We start from the raw sequence: 21,254 nt of genomic DNA on the forward strand, positions 1-21,254 counted from the left end.
TATACGCTGTAATTATTAAGAGTTGTTCTATGACCGTTTTCAACCAAATAAACGATTACGTTCATTCATTTATTTTCTTTTTTTTATTTGCCTTGTAATAAATCAAAATGAAATTGCTTCTTCATGAACAGTTCTTGTGGTCGCATTAAAGACTAAATATCTTGCAGTTTTATTAAGAATGAATTTACCTGGATTAATCGTCTTACAACCATTATATGTCAAATCAAACCGTGGTACCGTTGGATCACACACAATAAGCACTGATGGTAATGGAGACAGTATTAATGTGTGGTCACGGTTATAATTGATAGATGATGAGGCAAACGGTTTCAAATGTCCTTGATCTAATAACGTCTTAACATACTTCCTGGTTTCTATAATATTGAATTGCACTTCTGGAATTTCGGGTAAGGTTTCATGTCTTGCCATGGGCCCATCTTCATTATCACTTGGGTCTTCAATATATTCGTTATCTGAAATTTCCACATCCTGATTTAAATCAGTATCAATTTTAGCTTCCTCAATTAATGGGAATTCGATAGAATATTTTTTGAATTTTCTATTTATGTCGTCTCTCATCAAAATTATTTCTTGTGATAAAAATGCTATTCTACTTGGATTTGAGACCCATTTGACTTTAGTTCCTAATCTTTTCAGTTTTTTAACGAATTCAGAAGGAATCGGTTCTTGAGGCGAAGCAGGGCCATCTCCAAGAAGAAGAGATCCACCCCATGGATCATTAGGGCCTGGTACAAAGATTAATTGACAATATTCTATGATATTTTCATATTGATTAAGTAACTGATACAATCTCTCAAAACTCATTTCATAAGATTTACCTGTAGTTACCTGAGTTTCAGAATATGATGGAAAAACTGGGGCTGATGAGAAGGACCCAAAGAAAATAATACCTATTGGAGCCACGCCATTCTCTATAATGTTATTTTCAATCCTTTGAAAAACTTTCTGCAATGCATTAAATGTAATTTCTTGACCTAAAAAAATATCTCCACCTAATATAATAAATTTACTCAAATTTTGAGCATTCAATTCTTGTTCTAATGACAACAATCTGATTTTCAAATCATTACTTATCCTTGTGATGGGGGAGTCTAAATTATCGTTATTGTTACATATATTTAAAAAATCTATGTTTCCAATGGCATCTTGTGTCTCTTCTCTTCTTTCTGCAGGTGGATGTGTCACAGATGTTATATGAAATTTATGACCTACAGTGAAATATATACCTTCAGCAAGAACGATACACCCTGGATAATAATATAATCCCTCTGTGGGGTTTGCCTGGGAGATATCTACTTCGATCTTACCAGATAAATCCTCCATTTGTAAGTTTCCCTTAGCATTGTAGGTTAAAAGACCCAAAATTAGGAAATTTTGACCATCTCTACCCAGTAAATTTTTAATCTGGGTAATTGCCATATACGTGGAAGGTGTAGAAGTATCTAAATTATTTTGTAATAGGTCATTTTGTAATGCTACCATTGAGGATAATGGATTAAAATTGTCGTTTGAATTTTGGAAATTTTCATTTCTTAAGGTTCTATCTCTTATAATAGAATAGCGAGTCATGAAACTAGTTATTTTACGATCTATATTGGTGATTAAAGAAGTTGGCGGTTGAGGAGACATATATTGCTTTTTGAATCCATCATATGGGAAATAATGTTGCTCGGATGCATTAATTATCCTATAGTAATCTGTCCAAATGAGGCTGTTTCTCATATCGTGATCCAATTTTGTCTGTGATCCCACATTAATCAGAGGATCAGAATAATTTGATTCATGGATATGAATATGTGTATGGCTATTATTCCGGCTATTGTCAAAACAATTTCTTTGTTCAATTTCATTTAAAACATTTTGACAGCCAAGCTGGTCGATGAATAAACCTCTATCCTGCTGTTTCCAAACTTGTGCAAATTGTTCCAAGAATCTTAAAGTATCTGGATTCTTCTTCCAATTAATACCGAACCTGGACCCAATGATAGTGGCTAATGCATTCAGCCCATCTGATTTAATACTTAAACCATACTTTTTGGACAAGATCCTATATGCCAATGGTCTAAGATGAGCAGGTTGGATTTTGGCAGGTAACACAGTCCCATCACTTGGTAAGATCATCGTATATTGGTAAAAAAAAGAAAAAAAAGTTTTTAGATTTCTTTTTTGATGAACAATCTGCTTGTTCAATAGACTTAATTTCTCTCCAATATACCAAGAAACAGAAGTATGTTGAAGAATATCTTCACTGTCAGAAAATAAAATTCTGTTTACTCTCTCTTCTTGTTGGCAAAGAAAACCTGTTATATCAAAACAATTGGTGGGCTCATCAAGTCTTCTCTTCTTCCAAGTTGTGTTATCTTATGTATTCTTCTCCTCTTTCAATTACGATCAAATCAGAATCTGAAACTGCTTCATTTAGGGTTGATTGAAAACCAGAAGGAATTTCTGGAGCTACCCTGTGTATTTTTTGTAAATAACAGAAAAATTTCTAACAAATGGTTCAAAACCCTAACTCTATTTTTTTTTGGAAAAATTTATCTTATTTTTTTTTTATTTATTTATTTTTTTTTTTTTTTGATTCTTGTATATTTCCAACAGAACAAGCCAGATCTTTGAACTATAAATCTTTATTCCATCACAAACCAAAGAGGAATTGGCATTGTTTGAACACAACTGAAGGGAGTTTAAACTATATACGAGGAATCTATATCAGAATATCGTTGCAAGGTTGTAGTATTTGTTGTATCATAAAGGACTTCCTAGTTTTTTTTTATTATCTTTGTTTTTGTTTTCCATCACGACTGTAGAAATAATTAAAGATACACAGTTAAACATTGGATATTCTTATTCTTTTTTTTTTTTTTGGTTCAATATTTGCATTGTTTAGGATGGTTGACAAATCATCATGCCAGATGACACGTCAAAAACAATTGAAGGAAGAAAAATGGAACCGTCAGATTGGAAATAATCCTAGATTAGGTTTGGCTTCGAATAATAGACACCTGAGATATCAATTGGCTAGGCGGTTGCGTCACTCAAAGAATTTCAAAAATGTTAATCCAAGAAGATATAAAAACTCAGCACAGATTAAACATGTTTTAACCACAAGGGATAAATTAAAGAATATATGGCATAGTATAAAGTTATTGTTTACTTCTGATGATGATGTGTACTATCACGGGTTGGAATCAAGCACATCTAATAACGAGAATCAGTATTATTATAACCCTATTACGAAAAGCAGAACTACACCCAATCTAAGTATACCTTCTTCTTATACAAGAGAGGATTCATCTCGTTCCACAATTGACACTACGTTAGAGTATATGCCAGTTCAACAAGAAAATGTCTCCATATTTGAAGATAATTTAGTGGGTCATGAACCAAAAACTAAAAGTATTAACAGTCATAACGATAACAATGGTGATGATGATGATAATACCAATAATGCTGAACAATACAATGGTACAAAGGAAGATCCACGTGATGAGACTATTGTCAAATTAAAAGAGCAAGTGGTTTTATTGAAGAAAAAGTTGAAGTACGCAAGAGAGAAAAACACTCTATACAAATCTTTACTAGATGAAGCAAACATTGGAACTACCTACTTAGAATCACGCAGACATATTAAAAACCTTGTCAGAGATAACATGAAACCTGAATCTGAATTACCGCCTTCACCTGAAAGAAAAGTATACCCCTTGGTAACGTCAAGTCCGATTAGACAGAATATAGGTGCTACCAACATCACAAGTGCAAACAAGCCGACTTCCTCATCTTCTACCACTTCCTACCATAATGATGCAGTGCAAGCTCCACCTCAGATGAAAAGTTATTATAATAAATATCCGAAATTGCCACACACAGAGTCTCTTATAAAAAGAGAACCAGCAAATAACGATGAGGAGAATAAGGAACAACGTCTATAGAGCTCGACCAAGTCCCATAGACACCTCTATTTTTTTTTCTATATTCTCTCTGTTGAAATTGTTAGAGAGATTGGATGCACATGGCATTTTGTTTCTTGTTTATATTAGAGATCACGTGATAATTTGGTGTCGGCTTTCTTTCTTTTTTTCAAAAATTTTCAGTTTTTTTTTTTTTTTACTTTTTCTTTTATAAAAAATTTATTGGTCTTCTTTTCATTTCTGCCTCTGTCAATTATTACTCAAGCAGTCAAGCGTATCTGTCTGCTAAATAGAGTGGCTCTCCCTTTTTCATTTATGTTCCCCTCGAGATTGAAGGTTATGCTAGACTGTAAGTTAATTAATCATCACATCAATCAGCATTTTTAGATTGGAGATCAAGGAGTATTGTTACCATCACTGATTGCTTTCCAAGAAACTAAGACGTCTAAACAAACGTTTTTTTTTAAAAAAAAAAATCCAGTTCTGGAGTTCTTTTTATTTTTTTTTTTAATTACTGTATTTATTTTTTTCCAATTACTTTGCTTTCATCTCTTTCTGGTCATTCATGAGTACAGGTGATTTCTTAGCCAAGGGGATTGATTTAATCCAGCATGCCATTGATTTAGATACGGCTACCCAATATGGAGAAGCATATACTGCATACTATAATGGTTTGGATTATTTAATGTTGGCATTAAAATATGAAAAGAATCCTAAATCAAAAGACCTAATAAGGACAAAGTTTAGTGAGTATCTGAATCGTGCAGAGCAATTGAAAGAGCATTTGGAAGCAGTTTCTAATGACAACAAGGACAATTTAGCAAATGGTAATAAAAAATCAAATAGTAAAGGGAGAGTGGCTACTGGTAGCAACGATAGTCACAAAGCTAATGGTAATGGCAGCGGAGATGATGATGATGCTGATGACGATGATGGAGAAGATAAAAAAAAATTGAGAGGGGCCCTATCTGGAGCTATTTTAAGTGAGAAACCAAACGTAAGATGGGAGGATGTGGCAGGTTTGGAAGGTGCTAAAGAGGCTTTGAAAGAAGCTGTGATCCTACCTGTGAAATTTCCTCATTTGTTTAAGGGCAATCGTAAGCCAACAACAGGGATTTTATTGTATGGACCCCCAGGGACAGGTAAATCATATTTGGCTAAGGCTGTTGCCACAGAAGCCAATTCGACGTTTTTCAGTGTTTCTTCAAGTGATTTGGTATCTAAGTGGATGGGTGAATCAGAAAAATTGGTGAAGCAACTATTTGCAATGGCTAGAGAGAATAAACCTTCAATTATATTTATAGACGAAGTCGATGCATTAACTGGACAAAGAGGTGAAGGAGAAAGTGAGGCAAGTAGACGTATAAAGACTGAATTATTAGTACAGATGAATGGTGTGGGGAATGATTCGCAAGGTGTACTTGTTCTTGGTGCTACTAATATCCCATGGCAACTGGATAGTGCAATAAGAAGAAGATTTGAAAAGAGAATATATATCCCGTTACCGGATCTTGCATCAAGAACCAAGATGTTCGAGATTAATGTTGGAGATACTCCATGTACCTTAAGTAAAGAAGATTATAGATCATTGGGACAGATGACGGAAGGTTATTCAGGTTCAGACATAGCGGTGGCAGTTAAAGATGCTTTGATGGAACCAATTAGAAAAATTCAAATGGCCACACATTTTAAAAACGTATCAGAAGATCCAGGCAAAAAAAGATATACACCATGTTCTCCTGGGGATCATGCTGCTATTGAAATGTCTTGGGTAGATATTGAAGCAGATGAATTACAGGAGCCCGATCTTACAATAAAGGATTTTTTGAAAGCTATTAAGACAACAAGACCTACAGTTAATGAGGAAGATTTGCGTAAACAAGAAGAATTTACGAGAGATTTTGGTCAAGAAGGTAATTAGTTAGTTGTGTAATGACATCATTAATCTACTGGGACGGTTACTAATGTTGCCATATTGATGGTATATAAGAAAAAACATGAGTATGTGCGTGTGTGATCTAATGTTATAAAAAAAATAGAAAAAGAAAAAGAAAAGGAAAAGAGTGATTGAAGTTTATTAATAGATAATGTGATATAATGAATTATGATCCTTGAACATGACGTATATGTATATATATATATATATATATATATATATATATATGTGTGTGTGTGTGTGTGTGTGTGTGTGTGTTTATTTGTGCAGTAATTTCACATTTATTTATAGATACTGGTGTTATTTTCACTGTCAGTGACTTTCGCACTTTCAATTTTAACTTTCACGATAACAGTATTCTCCCCTAAGATAAACACTTCAGCATCAGGATTTGTTTTCAATAACAAGTTTTTATAGTAGTTAGATTCTTCAGAAGATCTCTCAATAGGAATAGCATGGCCTTTAATAGTGGCACTCATTTCGTTTAATTCATCTTGGTTTAATTGTTGTAGAAGGTTTAGCAGTTTGCTTGGATGTGCTGGAGTAGAATCTGTCAATGATGTGGGTTTATCAGAGCCTTGTACATCTTTTGGTGTCCCTACCTGCGACAAGGTTCTTTTCTTTGCAGAGAGGCTGTTTGCTGTGATCCAATCATGAAATAATAGTGAGACTACTGGGTTTGCTAGGATATTGACATATTTCTCTGTGTTGTCAAAAGTGGCAAAAATAATATAATCACTGTTATCATCTTTCTGGAAGGTTTTGTCCGCTGGAATATAAGTGTAATTCATCAAGGAGACAGATGGTATACAATCCTTAGATGCAGTAGCTAAATGGACATATTTGGAAGTCTTGATCAAATTAATCAAATGATCTGGAAATTTCTTGGTGCAAGACATTGTAAGGAACTTGAATTGAAATAATAACGACGCTTCAGCTAAACAGTTCTAGATGGTTTTGTGTATTTCAAGTGATCGGTATATTTAAAGATGTGAATATCGAAAGATTTGAACAGTGGTTCTATAACTTACCTGCATCTAAGAATTTGACATTAGAAAATTGCTCTTCTTTATATAAAAAAGGGATGTGAGACGTTACAGAAGATAAAAAAGAGAAAGAAAGAGAAGAGAAAAAAGAAAAAAGTAATTTTGTTGTGGAATAATGACAAATCGTGGAGGTGTGGGTGTTTATAATGATTACGTAATACACCAACAAGTAATTTGTGACACACACACAAGCACGTATATGTATATAATATTATTGGAGATGTTTTTTTTTCTTTATTTAATCAATACTATGTGAAATCCTCACTTCTATATCTTTGTTGGTAATTTTCTCTTCGGACCCTTTGCACGTTTTTTGGTTGGGTGATTCAATGAAGGTGTACTATTTTCAGAAGAAATAGATAGGGAGATATTCGATGTTGATGGAGATGGGATGCTGTTGGAGGAAGTAGGAGTATATGTAAAAAAGTGACTAGGGTTTTCTTCGTTGACTGTATGTCTTTTTTGTAAGAGAAGTATTTTAGAGAGTTTATCCTCAATTGACAAGGACTTATCAGAGTCCGAATTAATGTTAAGAATATCACTAGTGGGCGTGATAGTAGTATTTGTTTCTGTTGGTATATCGTTATTTACAGCTTTCTTGTTTCTATTTTCTCTTAATTCTTTGGCTCTTTTCAATGCTTCAGGCATAGATATTTTTCTTGACGGGATTGCAGGGGCAGTTTTGGATTTAATTATATGCCTGTTTGGGAAATTATCATTAGTCTTTAAATTAGCATGTTTTATCAACGCCTCAGGTAAATTCGGTTTAGTATTTTTATTCACAGGAGGTGGTAGGGTTTTGTCCTTCTTAAGTGATTTTAATTTTGGTAATTCAATATACATAGGTTTGGTATCTTTATTCACAGGGGGTGGTAGAGTCTTATTTTTTTTAACTGATTTTAATTCAGGTATACCTATATATTCTTGAATTTGATTTTTCTTTTCTAAAGAATTGCCTATTTGTGGTTTTTCAATTTTACGTAATTGAGGTAGTTTAATATAATGATCGTTATTTGAGGTTTCTTCCTTTTTATTATTTGTTATTATTTTCTTTGGTGATGAATTGATTTGGAAATTTATTAAAGTATTAGGTTTGTTTGGCAACAAAGGTTTCTTTTTCAACGAAAGTGAATGGTTTGATTCAGATTTCTTTAGTGCAGATTCAATAAATCTTTCAGTGTTGGATTCAATTGTTGATTTTTGATTAGATTTTGAACTATTAAATTTTTTGTAATTAGAAGGAAAACTAGATTGTTGTGGATGTTTTGTTATTATTGTGGATCGATTCTCTTGCATAGAATCTAAATAATCCACATGATTTGGACTAGATATAAGTGGTTTAGAGACTGTTTCTTTTTTTGTTGTAATAGTAGTGTTAGGATTTTGTTGTAAGGATTCCAAGTAATCCAGCATCCTATGTGTCGAAGCTTTTGAAGTAGTTTTCACCAAATCTTCCTGGTTTTGGCTCATTGCTAAATTTCTATTTTGTAATGAATCAAGAAAGTTTACTGGTTTTGAAGCTCTATTGACAATTGGATTCATAGTTGATTTTGGTTTATTGTTTTCTTCTATTCGAGAGTTCATATCGTTGTCATCATCGGAAATATCAATCAAATCTATTTCTTTTTCATGTTTAATGTTAACTATCCCAAATACTATTCCTTCTGGTTTTCTGCTTTTCGTAGACTGCTTTGTATTGGATTGAAACCTTTCCAAGATGTCAGTTTTTCGTCTTGGTAATTCTGGTCTTCTTTCATTGCCAAAATTATCGTTTCGCTCTTCCTTTTCATCACCTTCTATATTCTTTACGGTATATTTTGATTTAGTGTACCTTTGAAATCTTTCCTCATACGGATTAATGTTACTGAGTTCTTTTGGTTTTCTTGGAGGTAGTGTAGGGACCATATCTACAATATTACCACGGTCATCTACGTTATTATAAGTATGATCCCTTGCTAAGAGTTCTTGTGCCAATTGCCTACTAGACGATATATCTTCATTGTTTTTGTTAAGCTGCAAATTTTCTTTATTTAATCTTTGTTGGGCTTTAATCCTTTGTAAAAGTAGAAAATCTTCTCTTGAAACAACGTACTCTCTTGATGTTGTATTAGAGTTATGACTAGAATTAGAATTAAATGTTTTATTATAATTATATGCCGACTTATATGCTAGGTCTGCAATATCAGTAGTAGTATCATTATCATCAATAATATCGATTTGTGTGTTATATGAATATTGAATCATATCAGGATGTATTCAAAACTATTTTACAGTTGTTGTTGTTGTTGTTGTTGTTGTTGTTTTTTAAGTTAGAACACTCACTCAATAACCATGGAATTTCTTAGACAGTATATATGTTGGATAAGGAGAACAAACTTATGTTATAATGATGAAAAGATGAATCCTTCCTTTCTTAATAACAGTTGACTCTTTCTCGAGGTTCTTTTTTTTTTTGCATACGTTTGTTATACCAAAGGCAAGCAAAGAAAACAAGAGGAGAGAAGAGAAGAGAAATTCCTCGATGCTGTTTCAACTAAATGGAAACAAGAGTGGATCAGTACATTAGAATGATAAGATACTAAGGGTATAGTTGAGTGGATATGATACATTAATAGTTTGTTACTTGAATAAATACGTATGTACGCGTGTATGGATATGTATATGTATTTGCATATATATATATATATATATATATATTGAAATGATTGGAGTAGATGAAAGTTATTAACGCAGTTCGATAGATGACTTCTTTGTTGTTAAATAGGCTTGGAACCCACAAAAGATAAAGAATATTAAATAGACTAATGCTGCAAGGTAGATAGTATGTGCCACACTGTAGAAAAAAAATGATATTAAAAGTATATGGGAGTTGTAAACATCGAAAAAAGAACAGCAGACATTAAGGTATGAGGAGACAAGACACATTTCTATTGCACTGGCAGGGGTTAGAAATCTATTATGAATGTCTATGTCCAACCTTTTACCAGGTATCCACTAATCTTCAGAATGAAACAAAATGACATAAACGTTGGTTAGTATAAAAGAAAAAAAGAAGACAAGGATATGAATTAAATTCAATTAACGGTTCATATCTCTCTTTGATACTTTTCTTTTTGTTTAATACATACGCTGGTCCATCTTCTGGTTGGTTAATTGACCCTACAAAACCTTCGTGGTTGATATTGAATAAATGAGCAATGACACTAAGTATCACTACCCCAAATGCAGACAATATGGTACAGAACCATGCTTTACCGGACTAAAAATAAAAATAAAAGTTAAAAATGGGGGAGAAGATATGAAGATATATATATAAATGTATTTGGTTGTTAGTATATTAGAGAATGGACATAATGCAAAATGTGAGTATGCTTAATAATACGAACAAGCTAGACGACAGCTGGAATCAATTACATACCGATACTACAGGTTTCATTTTATTTGTTTTTTTTTTCTTTTATTTGTATATATGTGAGGTGATTGTGTCTATATGTTATATGTAAAAGTCCTGAGGAAGGGGACAGCAGGGGAAAAGGGATATATCTTTAACTATGTAGCAGATTTGAGACTTGTAGAAAAGTATAATACACTTAAAGCTAACCACAACCAAAATTAGAAATATCAGATGGTTTTGGTGTTGGTGTGGATGTGTGATGACTTGATATTATTATGCACAAATCCTGCCTTTCCTCACTGTCATTAGAAAGAAATGTGTTTTCTGTGATTTCTTTTCCTTTTTTTTTTCCTTCTTATTTTAATTTTTTTTATTTGTTTTATTTTCGATGGATGGGTTCTTGACGTCGTGGATTTTCAATATTTTCTAATTCTTCTTTGTTATGACAATTCAAACGTTTTGAATAATACACAAAATGATAAGTATGATGATAATTTATATTAGATATTACACATGTTATTTCTATATAGTATTCCTATTCTTGATATATTTTATGAGTATGATATGGTTATTATAAGTAGGATGAAAAAACAGTTATAACTGACATGGTTATGTCACTATTCTGGATAGCACGTTACAATCCCTCGAACTTAAGAATGCCATGATTGTTGTTACCTTGATTATTCTTTTTGGGATATTGTGATTTCTTTTGTCTTTTGTTCTTCGTTTCCTTCGTTTTGTCCTTGCGTCTACGTTTACTTGATATATTATCGTTATTCAAGTTTATATCTTCGTTCTTCTCTAATTCCTCACTGTCACTAACATTTTTTAAATCTTTATCTAATTCTGCTAATAATTCCTCCTTGGACAAACCAACCAAAGTTTCTTCTTCATTCGAAGAACCGTTATCGGTATCACTGTCATCTATATCACTATTATCATCAATGCTACTATCACTACTATCTGAGAATGAGTCGATGTCACTACCTGATTCTTCTTCTCCTTCTTCCTCTTCTTTTTCTGTGTCAGTTACTTCCGGCCATAACTTTATGGAATCCATGCCACCACTAATTACTCTATATTCATGATCTAAGTCTATCATGCTTACTTCGTCCATACAATCTGAATCATGATTTCTAATCTCTATAATTCTATTGCTTTTAATGTTGACTTTATATAATTTCCCATTAGAACAACCACACCAAACACAATTGTCGTCTTGTAGAGTGGAAATAATGCAGTCGATACTTTCCTTCGGGCATACTTTGATCCGTGACATTTGGTCTTCCAAGTCGTTTATTTTGGGTTTCCAAACAGTTAGAATACCTTCACCCATCCCACATACCAGAGTCTCGCCTTTCAGGTTACTCTCTTCGTTATCCACAAAACAACCACAAAGGATCTCATCTTCCTGATCGTCACTCAGCATTATCTTTTCTTTGTCCTTGTTGTGTGTATCCCAATATGCTAACGTGGTTTGACCCAGAGAGATGAATTTATATTTGGATCTATTGACAAACTGGAAAATATCGTTGATTGGGTCGCCGAAATGGATCTTATTAATCCTATTCTTAAGATGTAAACTGGTTGGATCTAGGACAAGAACATCACCTATTTCGTTGCCAAGGATCAAGACATCATCCGTGACTGTTATCTTAGTGGATGGTTGCCAATCCTCAGGCAGTTTTCCTTTCTTGATCACCTGGCCAGTCAGGGAATCTGCTTTCTTAATGATGTTGTCGTTACCTACAGAGAACAAATACCGGCCATTGGAATTTATAGTTAGTCCATGTAAACTAGATTTGTGTCTCTTTGTCTTCCACAAGATTTGCAAACCGGGGATTGTTTCGCCTATATTTACCTCCGGGTAGCCGTGAGGTGAGCTAGATGGGTTTTTGGAGGCGGGAGATAGATGGTTTAAATCGTATTTGTAAGAGAAGATGTGTCCGCTAGATAGACCAAAATACAGGATAGGTTTAGTCGGATGTGCTACGAATTGGAAAAAGGAGGAATCTGGCGTTGAATTCCATTGTAAAAGTGGAGTTATTTTTGATTCTTCTAAAGTTTTTGTCTTTGAATTTTTTTTACCCATCTCACCTTGATCTAATAAATTGAAAAATGCAAAAAGATAAGAATTTTGAATTGAATTGAATTGAATTGGCTACTTTTGGTTAAAAAAACTTAAAGGACTTTTCTATACACTCATTTTCTAAATTCACATTTTAGTATTCTTAAAAGTTTATCGATTCTTTAATAGTAATAATAATTCTATTTTTTTTTTTTTATGCGATGAGCCGTTTTCTCTCTCTTTTTTCTTTAAAAAAATAAATGAAAAAAAAAAAAAAAAAAAAATAAAAGAGAAAAAAGAGGGCAAAATATCTTATCATGAAATTAAACCCTAGAAAAGAAAAAGAAAAATCAAAATTCGCAGATCCTCAACCCTAAAACTGACAACCTGCAGGATACAAAAAATACATCCAGATACCCACAACTTCAGCATCTTTTGTTTATTTTTTTTCTTTTCTCTCCTCCAGGTCATGTGACCCACAGTTTTACTTCTTTTCACAGTCACAATTACAGAAGAAAGAGAAGTAGATAAAAGAGTAAAGAAATTATTACGTGGAAACATATAACAATCTGCAATGTGTCTATGTGTCTTGTGGATGATTCATACACAATTGTAGAAGGTTTATTCCTGTAACAGCAAAGCTGGGTGAGTGTGTGTGACAAAGTGTAAAAATTAGATATAAAAATATTAACTAATTCACTTTATAATTCTGTGTCTTTGTAGTTATTTCTATTTGTCTCTTATCTTATCAAGATACTTTATATATATATATATATATATATTGTGATGGCTTAAGTACACAATCACAGAAACGAAAAAGAAGGAAAACTGATACATAGAAAAAAACATGTCTGACTCTAACAGGATATACCAATTAAATAATAACATCACAGTGACACAGGAACAATTGGATCATTGGAACAAATGCCTTTCTAATTTGGACACACCACAGGAGATCTTGAAATGGTCTATTCTTACCTTCCCACATCTATTTCAAACCACAGCATTTGGTTTGACTGGATTGGCCACAATAGACATGTTATCTAGATTACACAAAGAGAACAGTGACTTGTATCCTATTGTACCGCTAATTTTTATTGACACATTGCACCACTTCCCACAAACCTTGGATCTTTTGAAAATTGTTCAAGAGAAGTATTATACCCCTTACAATTCCCAAATCAACGTGTTTAAGCCAAAGGGTTTGAATTCAGAAGTAGAATTCGCTGACAAGTATGGTGATATGCTATGGGAGAAAGATGATCTGAAATACGATTTCTTAGCTAAAGTGGAACCTGCATCGCGTGCTTATAAAGAATTGAATGTGACTGTGGTGTTCACTGGTAGAAGAAGATCGCAGGGGGCAGCTAGATCAGACTTGAAATACGTGGAAGTTGATGAGATAAATGGGATTCTAAAGATTAATCCATTGATGTTGTGGACTTTTGACGAAGTGAGCGCATATATTGAAAGGAATAATGTCCCACAGAATGAACTGTTACAATATGGGTATAGATCCATCGGGGACTATCATTCAACACAACCTGTTACCGAAGACGAGGACGAAAGAGCTGGCAGATGGAAGGGAAAGGCAAAGACAGAATGCGGTATCCATGAAATTTCCAAATTTGCTCAATTCTTAAAGGAGAAGAATAGTGATTGACAGATAACACAACAGATCTTACAGATCACACACATACTCTGTGTACCCTTTATATACAGATTTATATGTACATTTAAATACAGTTCCAACAATATTTGTTAATCACAATACACACATGGGAGGTGTAGACTTCTTATGGATTCATTTGTTATGAGCATGTGCAACACATCAAAGTCAGCACGTTGTTTTTGTGTGTGTGTGTAGGGGAAAAGGGACTGGTACAGTTTAAGAACAGGTCTTTTGGAAATTAAAGATATATATATATGTATATTCATCCTATACATCCAAAAAAAAAAAAAAAAAAAAAATGGAGTAAAATAAATTAAATTTAATTGAATTTAATTTATTCTGCGATAAAGGATGAATATTGTATAAAGAAAGCGGTTTGAAGAAACAATTTAAAAGCCTGTTGTTGGGTGTGTCTTGAGTTTTAAGGAGAAACAAAACTTTGTATAATCAGTACAAGTAACGTATTTCCTAATAAATTTTGTCAACAAGATCCAAACGATACAAGATGAGATTTCCTGTTAAAACTAAATTACCTCCTTTATTTAATACCGTTCATATTATTAGAGACAATTTCAAAAGACAACAATTTAAAGAATATGAATTATTGACAAAAGCTCTGAAATATATGGCAAGGAATACGATGTTACCATCAAAGACAAGACTACAAGCACAGTTGAAGTTGAATGCATTACCCAACTACACCCATTTCACTCAAGTTAAGAATCGTTGTATTGCATCTGGTTCATCTCGTCATGTTATCTCTGACTTTAGATTATGTAGACAACAATTTAGAAGTAAAGCTTTAAACGGTGAATTGCCAGGGGTAAAGAAAGGTGTTTGGTGATTTTGGATTTGTATATTTTTTTAAGCCCTCTCTCTTTCTCCTCTTTACTTCCGCTACAATACGTTCTGTCCATCTGTATATATTATTTATCATAAACCATGTACTTATAATATATATATATATATATTCCCAATATTCGAATATAGCATATGATATAGTTAATCCTCGAAAGGTTGATAATTTGATAATGTTTATGGTTCATGTCTTAGTATTAGTCTTCCCCATGGATCAATACTTGAAAAATCCATGTTAGAATAAAGAATCTCTATATTATTTACATCTAAATCGCTATCAGGACTTACATAACCATAGTTTTTAGTAAATGGTGATTCATCTTTGTTATTTTGCTCGATAGTAAGAACACCACGCTTAGAATCAAATAAATCTTCATTAGGACCAAATTGCAAAACAGTCTGATCATGGCAAAGGACAAATAATCGGTTATTCACATATTTCGCATCTAAAACTTTCTTATCAAGTGATATAGATGTTCTTTTGAAGTGAGGTCCATATCCAAACAATGGTAATTGAATATGATCTGTATAGAGATATGACCTTTTGGCACTATCCTCACCACAGAAGCTTGTAATATACAGGTACCACGAATTGACCATGTAACTCCAGAAACAGACTACATCAGGATCATCATAACTTTTTAATACATCTGAATAAAACAATTTTCGTTGTTCTTTCTTTGATCTGTGCATTATATTGTCTGTCAATTTGATGATGTCTAATTTTGATCTAACATCGTTGTCTTCATCATCTTCATAGATTACCAATAGCATGTCATTAGCAATTTTTAGTAGTTTGTAGATTGAAGGGTATTTTAAATTTTCAATTAAGGTATTATCAAGTAAAAACTTCTCTGTTAAAGCTCCAGACACGTTATATATGTGATATATTATAACGAATAAGGGTCTATTTTCAGATTCACCTGAAAGTACTATATAATTTAAACCAGTAATAAAATGTTTCGTGGGAGATTTCATTTTCAAAGAAAACTGATGAAGAAATTCAATGGATCCATCATTTGCATTAACTCTTATTTTATGAAATATTTCTTTGTCAATTTCTCTTTCTAATAAAGTTACTGTATTTGCATAAATACTATATTCACGGTGTAAGAAACCGTTGAATGAATGTTTACACATCTCAATTACTTTGGTATCATTTTTAATGACATTTAGTTTAATATGTTTAATCATTGTATCAAACATAACTAATAATGAGCAATACTTTGTTTTATTAATATTATTACTATCATCACTAATAGGATATTGTAATACGTTCCGTATTTTTCCGTCTGAAACGTTTAGTACTTCGTTGTTTAATATTTTAATCTTACCAGTTCGAATATTTAATAAATACCACTCATTAGTATCACAGTTAGTGACTAATATTCTATTTAAATTTTCAAGGTTTGTAAATAATTTATTCTTACTTCTTGTGTTTTGTAAAAGATAAGTGTATTTATTCCATGTAAGGTATAATGTCTCGATACATTGTAGTCCTGTGTCATACAATAGACACATTATCTTTTTCTTACCACTTTCATATATTTCCACATCTAAAAGATAGGATTTTTTATATGAGTCTATGGTAGGTAACTTGACTTCTTCTAAACTAATGATATGATGATTCCAGTAATCATATGAATAAGTGTCTTGTATAGGTTTATCAGTAAAAGATATTCTCTCATTACAAGTAATAAGATACAGATTATCTGGACAAATTATAGCAATACCATAATTAGCATGTAGGGGTTTAATGATTAAATCTATATCAAACTCATTACAATTTAATAACTCGTGATCAATCATAGTTGCTTTCCCGGATCTTAAATCATTCCCATATAAAAGACATGAAAACATTTCTTTATAGGTTTTAACACAAAATAAACCATTTTGTAAAACTGTAAAAGAGTTAAATTTTCCTGTGTAAATAATTCTTTGGTTGTTATTAACTTTATCTATCCAATTTTGAATTGGATCATTTTGCCAATATTGTACTATTAGATATTTCGGTGTAAATACAACAATGTTTATCAATTTAGGAGTAAAACGATTGTAGTACAAAAAGAAAGAGAACTCTGTTTCATGTTTTATGATATCATGAAATTCTTCATTTGCTTTCCATTTTATCTGATTGATGCTATCTGTATTATAAAAGAACCATATCTTTTTATGGGAAAGGTTCCATAATATCATTTTATCATAGAGAGAACACATGCCATCTATAGGAAAATCAGAAGAGAATAGTGTGGTTCTAGACTTATCTTGAATGCATATTACTTCATGTTTTGTAACTTTTAAAATATGTGTATCATAATTCTTTGTAAATAGACAATCAGCTTCATGTTCAATATCACTTTGAGCCTCAAAAATTTGCTCAACGTTATTAAATTTAAAATAATTACTAACTTCTTTGTTTCTTGTTGCATTTAAGTATAAGTTTTTTTCTTTATTTTTATCAATCTTATTAACAATCTTTATGCAATTATAATTTCTGAAACTTTTTTTAAATCGACCAATAGTTTTTGATTCTCTAATTGGAATAACCGAACTTCCTGACAACTGGGTTATTGATGAACTACCTGATAAAATTACTTCGTTTTTAGAAGTCACATGAGTGATTGTGTTATTGTTTTCGTCGCTGTTAGAACTAATAGTTGTTCTATCTTCTGTGAGTTTTCTATTTGTAAATCTCTTGGATGATACTGGGACAAGTTCAATATTGTGGAGATCTAACTCTAACCGAACTGTTCTATTGAATATTAATGCAATTATCATATGTGAATCATTCTTAGCATCATTTTGTTGTTTATCAGAGTAAATAGATCTAAGTTGTTTAAAACGACCCAAAGAAAAATTGTAAAGTTTTTTATCAATACCAGAAACAAAAATTGCATAAAGAACAGAAGTACCTGTAAGCACAATAGTACACTGATCGTCATTATTCAACGGTGTTGGTAATACGTTTTTCTTGTTTATAATATTTATCAATTTCTTTGTTATGATTGGGTCATCAAACCACGATCTAATACCCTGGATTATATTATTGTCATATTCTACGTAATTTGTATCACCACATATAATTTGTTTTGTAGTTATTAATAAACTTTTATTATCTGAACATAATAGAATATTGTCCAGGCCTATAGGGATAGAATTTCTAACGTTGTATGTAGCTAAATGTTTCAACTTATAAACTTGTTTTGGGGAATTCCTTTCCCATTCAACAAAATAATGAACCATTCTACTTGCAACGACGGTGGAAATGAATAATTTATTGCCTGAAGTAGGTAAAAAATAGCATGACCTAATTTGATTGTTATGAAATGAGATTGTTTCAATTAATTCAAACTGATAGAAAACATCTTTAAAGTTAAAAAAATTAAGAACACCTAATTTTAAATCAGCTAATATGAAATGTTTATTATTCTTTGGATTTTTAATTATCTTCCAGTTGTTACTTGGATACATATTTGTGAAATATTTAATATCTGGATGCTGTCTTATGTTACGCAACATAGCTTTAGATTCGGCTTTTTTTGTACATTTTTGTGAATTTAGAAGATCTGTATAGTTATCGCTATTCAAAGGATGCTTGTAATCAGCATTATCTTCACTCTCGTTATTTTCATCTTCATCAGCGGAGTTATTGTCATTATCATAATGACTATAATAATTATCTCCTTGATAACAAACATTATCACTGTTTATATTATCACCACTGTCTTGAAGATCTTCTCTATTATCATAGCAATTTAAATGCCAAGAAAAAGATGAACTATTATTATTAAAATTATGGATAACACGGTCTCTAATAACATAAATATCATTAGTATTATCACTTTCTTGAATAATGTTATTATCGTTTAGGTTCGCATCTTCAAAGTTATCATTATTAGCAGTAGCTATATTATTTGTGGTATCATTGGTTATTTTATTGTTATTGTTAGTGGCATATTCTGTATCATTAAAGCTTACGTTACCAGTAACGTCATGTGTAAGGATATCATTATAATTAACATTATTATTATTGAGCAAATTTGTAATATCTATCTGATCTGTAATATAATCATGTGCATTGTTACGACTGTTACTGTTAGTGCTGATAGTGTGAGAGGTGTCACTGGAACCTGTATTGTGAGCCTTCTTAGCATGTTTTGTCTTAATATTAACCTTTTTTAAATCAGTTTCTTTTAATGGATATGCATAAAGTTGTGGCATGACGGAAAACAAAGTACCATCTCTTTGTATTACTAAAAGTAAATTTTGGTAATGGTATTGAGGAGTCGGATCATCAAAAAAATCGAACAGTTCACAGTCGACGATCCCACCATGTATTCGATTAACAATATTAGAATTTGCAAGTTGCATGAAATTGTCACCAACTAATAAACTTGAACTGTATAACAGTTCCGGTTCAAAATTCTCTGGATTTGGATCATGAGTTTTGTTGAACATTTCTATTTTAGTGTTGGTCCATGATATAGTATCTGATACTTTACTTAAGTCTAAAAATGATCGTTTTTTATCTATTACTCTGAAGGGGAAACACCATTTAACTACTGTACCTTTGTGATAGTGTTGTAAATTCAAGACTTCAGCTTTAATTTCATGTTTACCTTGTTCTCGCTCTCCAGGCATATCCTTGAAATTTAAAGTGTTCCAAAATTTGGAATAATTTACACAATCTTCAATTGTCAAATAGTCTGGTTCAAGCACTTTTTCAAAATTGAAAGAATCTGTTGAATATAAGCTTTGCATTGTATTACTTCATTTACTTGGCTGAACCTCTGAGGGAAACGGACTAAAATAAAAATTAAACTATGAAAATTAGAACGTTGAAGCTATCGGTTAGCTGAAAGTATAAGGCGATTGAAACTGTAATTAAAACATGTGCTAATCTTGTTATGTTATCTTGCTTTATTTATATGATTTTATTGTTATTGAATTGTTAATATTAAAAGATTCTTTTATTCCTTTATAACTTTTCTTTTTCGGTTACCTTTATTCTTTCTACTTTCTTTCTTTCTTGCATTTACTATATTAAAATGTAATCATTAAATGCACAGAAAAAAAAGAAAATAAAGACTCAAAAAATGTGCGGAAAGTGATAATTAAAAATCAGAGAAAGTGGTCATTGAAGGGAGAATTAAATGAGAGTGTTAAACATAGCAGATGGAAAGAAGGGCAACAAAAATCTATGATATCTTATAAGTAAAGTTGTAGAGGAATAAAGTTGATTCAATCTTCAAATCACCATAATTTTTTGATGCTTCAAAAAAAGAAACTTTCATGTGATGTAAAAAAAACAAATGAAAATGAAAATCTGTGTACTTTTTTTAAAAAAAAAATTAAAGTACTTATATTCAAACCAGCATGGACAAGGAAATATTTTCACATTTTCCCTAAAACATGTATCAATTTTAAATTTCAATTTTTAATAAGTAAAACAGCAGGTCAACATTTCGAAGTAAGATCTAAATATTGAAAAAAGGAAAATGAATACGATGGAAAATCACATTAGTTTGAATAATGTGTGAACTTAGCACCAAAACATTTTTAGACGATGGTTTTATAGAAGGTCTTATTTTAAAAAGATCCTTTATTGTTGAAAACCAAGGCCAGGTAATTGACATCATTTTATTCATTCCATTAATAACAATAATAAAATTAATACCCAGTCCATTTTGTCTTCAGGAAAGAAAGATACTATGTTTTACATTGGTTTGAACCACCTTATCCTTATATTTTTTTTTGTGGTTTGTATAACCTCTTAGTGAAATGAAATAATTAATAATAGAAATCTTCCTAAATAATTATTTATTGTTTATTAAAGGTGCACAGAACTTTTTTTTGTTGTAGGGCCCCATATTATCCTCTCCCTACCAAAATAAATCTATGTTTAACATTTTCTTACCATACCCTATTACCAATAAAAGAAAAAAAAATTTCTGGAGGTTTAGTAGCCATAGTTTTTTCATCCTAAATGGAATAAAGAAACACACAAACTCCTCTCTCAAAATTTTTTTTAACTCAGTATTTATGTATTTCATAGAAAACAAACCATTACCAGGCATATCTACTTGTTTAAAGGGTCTGGGATGTCACTTCTCCTGTCTTTTTATACATAAGAATAATATTTGAATTTAGCCGCCAATCTTTCTTTTATTATTATTATTATCATTATTTTTTTTTGACTATCATCAATGATAAATTTCTTTGTCGTACAAAATGACACATAACTCACCTTCATTTAACTTCTTAGATTTTGAAAGATAAAAAGGCAGGAATTTATAAAAGAATTATATGACGACGAGTATTTCGAATCGAAATCGTTCTTCTCCTATT

At 31.6% G+C, this 21,254-nt stretch overlaps 9 protein-coding genes across 9 annotated transcripts; 4 read left to right on the forward strand and 5 right to left on the reverse strand.

The window, feature by feature from the left end:
• Positions 1–102: 102 nt before the first annotated feature.
• On the reverse strand, positions 103–2,142 carry DPB2 (DNA polymerase epsilon noncatalytic subunit; the record flags this gene model as incomplete). Its single annotated transcript, XM_064860973.1, has 1 exon — positions 103–2,142. The coding sequence occupies one exon, from the start codon at positions 2,140–2,142 to the stop codon at positions 103–105; it is 2,040 nt and encodes a 679-aa protein (XP_064717213.1).
• A 770-nt stretch (positions 2,143–2,912) lies between these two features.
• CSA1 (Csa1p) lies at positions 2,913–3,953 on the forward strand (the record flags this gene model as incomplete). The annotated part of the gene is made up of 1 exon (XM_064860974.1): positions 2,913–3,953. One exon carries the CDS (start codon positions 2,913–2,915, stop codon positions 3,951–3,953), a length of 1,041 nt encoding a protein of 346 aa, XP_064717214.1.
• A 544-nt stretch (positions 3,954–4,497) lies between these two features.
• Positions 4,498–5,853, forward strand: VPS4 (AAA family ATPase VPS4; the record flags this gene model as incomplete). The annotated part of the gene is made up of 1 exon (XM_064860975.1): positions 4,498–5,853. One exon carries the CDS (start codon positions 4,498–4,500, stop codon positions 5,851–5,853), a length of 1,356 nt encoding a protein of 451 aa, XP_064717215.1.
• A 296-nt stretch (positions 5,854–6,149) lies between these two features.
• PWA37_004488 (pyridoxal 5'-phosphate synthase) lies at positions 6,150–6,767 on the reverse strand (the record flags this gene model as incomplete). The annotated part of the gene is made up of 1 exon (XM_064860976.1): positions 6,150–6,767. The coding sequence occupies one exon, from the start codon at positions 6,765–6,767 to the stop codon at positions 6,150–6,152; it is 618 nt and encodes a 205-aa protein (XP_064717216.1).
• Positions 6,768–7,181: 414 nt separating this feature from the next.
• On the reverse strand, positions 7,182–9,158 carry BSP1 (Bsp1p; the record flags this gene model as incomplete). Its single annotated transcript, XM_064860977.1, has 1 exon — positions 7,182–9,158. The coding sequence occupies one exon, from the start codon at positions 9,156–9,158 to the stop codon at positions 7,182–7,184; it is 1,977 nt and encodes a 658-aa protein (XP_064717217.1).
• A 1,784-nt stretch (positions 9,159–10,942) lies between these two features.
• On the reverse strand, positions 10,943–12,400 carry JIP5 (Jip5p; the record flags this gene model as incomplete). The annotated part of the gene is made up of 1 exon (XM_064860978.1): positions 10,943–12,400. The coding sequence occupies one exon, from the start codon at positions 12,398–12,400 to the stop codon at positions 10,943–10,945; it is 1,458 nt and encodes a 485-aa protein (XP_064717218.1).
• Positions 12,401–13,223: 823 nt separating this feature from the next.
• Positions 13,224–14,039, forward strand: MET16 (phosphoadenylyl-sulfate reductase (thioredoxin); the record flags this gene model as incomplete). The annotated part of the gene is made up of 1 exon (XM_064860979.1): positions 13,224–14,039. The coding sequence occupies one exon, from the start codon at positions 13,224–13,226 to the stop codon at positions 14,037–14,039; it is 816 nt and encodes a 271-aa protein (XP_064717219.1).
• A 514-nt stretch (positions 14,040–14,553) lies between these two features.
• On the forward strand, positions 14,554–14,892 carry MRP2 (mitochondrial 37S ribosomal protein uS14m MRP2; the record flags this gene model as incomplete). Its single annotated transcript, XM_064860980.1, has 1 exon — positions 14,554–14,892. One exon carries the CDS (start codon positions 14,554–14,556, stop codon positions 14,890–14,892), a length of 339 nt encoding a protein of 112 aa, XP_064717220.1.
• Positions 14,893–15,083: 191 nt separating this feature from the next.
• Positions 15,084–19,667, reverse strand: MMS1 (Mms1p; the record flags this gene model as incomplete). The annotated part of the gene is made up of 1 exon (XM_064860981.1): positions 15,084–19,667. One exon carries the CDS (start codon positions 19,665–19,667, stop codon positions 15,084–15,086), a length of 4,584 nt encoding a protein of 1,527 aa, XP_064717221.1.
• Positions 19,668–21,254: the final 1,587 nt, after the last annotated feature.

The sequence above is a fragment of the Arxiozyma heterogenica genome, assembly GCF_036370985.1.
Source record: "Arxiozyma heterogenica strain weizmannii chromosome Unknown scaffold_6, whole genome shotgun sequence".
NCBI lineage: Eukaryota > Fungi > Ascomycota > Saccharomycetes > Saccharomycetales > Saccharomycetaceae > Arxiozyma > Arxiozyma heterogenica.